The sequence below is a fragment of the Chrysochloris asiatica genome, unplaced genomic scaffold (assembly GCF_000296735.1).
Source record: "Chrysochloris asiatica unplaced genomic scaffold, ChrAsi1.0 scaffold00004, whole genome shotgun sequence".
Classification (NCBI taxonomy): domain Eukaryota; kingdom Metazoa; phylum Chordata; class Mammalia; order Afrosoricida; family Chrysochloridae; genus Chrysochloris; species Chrysochloris asiatica.
Window position 1 is genome coordinate 18,182,834 of NW_006408522.1, and position 1,711 is coordinate 18,184,544.

Consider the following 1,711-nt stretch of genomic DNA (forward strand, 5'->3'; position numbering starts at 1 on the left):
TACGAAATTCATATAACCAACAAAGAATTAGTATCCAGAATATATGTTAGAATTTTATTCAAACTACTAGGAAAAGCACAAGCAGACAAAAGAAAAATGAGCAAAGGATTAAAGGCAATTCACAATTGAACATGTAAGAAGATATTCACATTTATCAATATCAGAGTTGAGTTTATCTCTGGGAAAGCAGGAAGGGCAGGGGATAACTAGGTAGAAGAACAAGGGGGAAATGCTAGTTCATGAGTAACATTTAATGTCTTAAGCACTAAAGATCAGAAATAAATATTAAATATTTATATTTGCTTATCTTGATAAAGAGTATATGGGTGCTTGATATGTGTTTTGTACTTCTTTTGTATTTTTGAAATATTTCATAATAGTAAAATAAAATGACATGTGATAATTTATTATCTTGCTCCATAAAAATTTCCCCAAATATCATCTTTTGGAAGTAAAATAACAAGAGAAGCAGCATCAGTTAAGGGGAGGATATATATATGATTATGCGTTGGAATCCTAAATTCGATTACAACATTTGCTACTTACCTATTGTGCAACCTTGACTAAATACCTTTATGCTTTTTTTTTTAAATCTCTTCATTCTTCTAAAACTGATAGCTCAAATGAAAAACTAGAGCAATAATTTCTGCCTTATTTCATAAAGTCATTAAAAAGAATGGATTCATTTGTGTATATGAAAGTGATGTGCAAATGTAAAAAGTATGGAAATGTCAAACTCTAGGGTAATATGAAATTAAATGAATATATCTTCTCTTTTACTGTTATTCTAAGCTCAGTGAAACAGGTATTAGAAATAGAAAGCAGAGATCATAAAAGACACATATTATTTCTTACCGGATCAATCAGCTGGGAATAGAGTTCATGGCAGTTGTCAAAAATGTACTTGTATGTTGAGTCCAGGCAAGCCCTGACACAGTCCTTGACCACCATGCTGGCCTTTGGTGGGCTTTGCAGCTCCAGAACCTGGAGGACAAATCATTTTCTTAAATTCAAAAATGTTATTGTTGTGAAGTGCTGTCAAGTAGATTCCAACCCATAGCAACACTGTATAGGGTTTCCAGGGAGAAGCTGGTGAGCTTGAACCACCAACTCTATAGTTTAAACGACTTTAAAGTCTGATGCATTAGCCCACAATGCCACACCAGGCAGGACTCCAAATTCAAAAATACGACATGTTAATCTGGTACAATGACCCAAGCAATACCCACAAAATACTTTAAGCTGGTTTATTTTTATGTTCAGAAAAAGTAGTCTTAGACACGCTTTAAATGTGCAAATATCCATTTTAAATTTCTTATATGATAAATTACTGAAAATAACATGGCTGTAAATATTCAAATGGAATACTTTTAACAGTGATCAGTTAAACAATAATTCATACATTTGTTCCATTAAATCTTTCCACAAATATTTATAACTCATTAGGATCATGTTATGGTGTTGTAGGATAAGAAATGAACTGCTAACTATAACCTAACCTGATAGGTTGGGGATAGTTAAAACCCACAAGCCACTCCTCAGAAACCCTACATAGGGTTTCTGTAAATTTCAACCAACAAAAACAAGAAAAAATGCTAAAAATGATAACTGTAATGAACAAAAGAAATAAAAAGGTCTACACTCATGGAGCTCAAGTTCAAGTAGATAATATAGACAATGAATAAACTTAAATATGTAAAATATATGAGGG

General features: G+C 32.1%; 1 protein-coding gene across 1 annotated transcript in view; it reads right to left on the bottom strand.

The window, feature by feature from the left end:
* Positions 1 to 1,711, bottom strand: part of UNC13C (unc-13 homolog C (C. elegans)) — a 769,914-nt gene that overhangs the window by 363,108 nt on the left and 405,095 nt on the right. Inside the window, exon 16 of the mRNA XM_006831631.1 lies at positions 856 to 984. Coding sequence (XP_006831694.1) covers positions 856 to 984 — 129 coding nt within the window. The remainder of the gene's footprint in view (positions 1 to 855; positions 985 to 1,711) is intronic.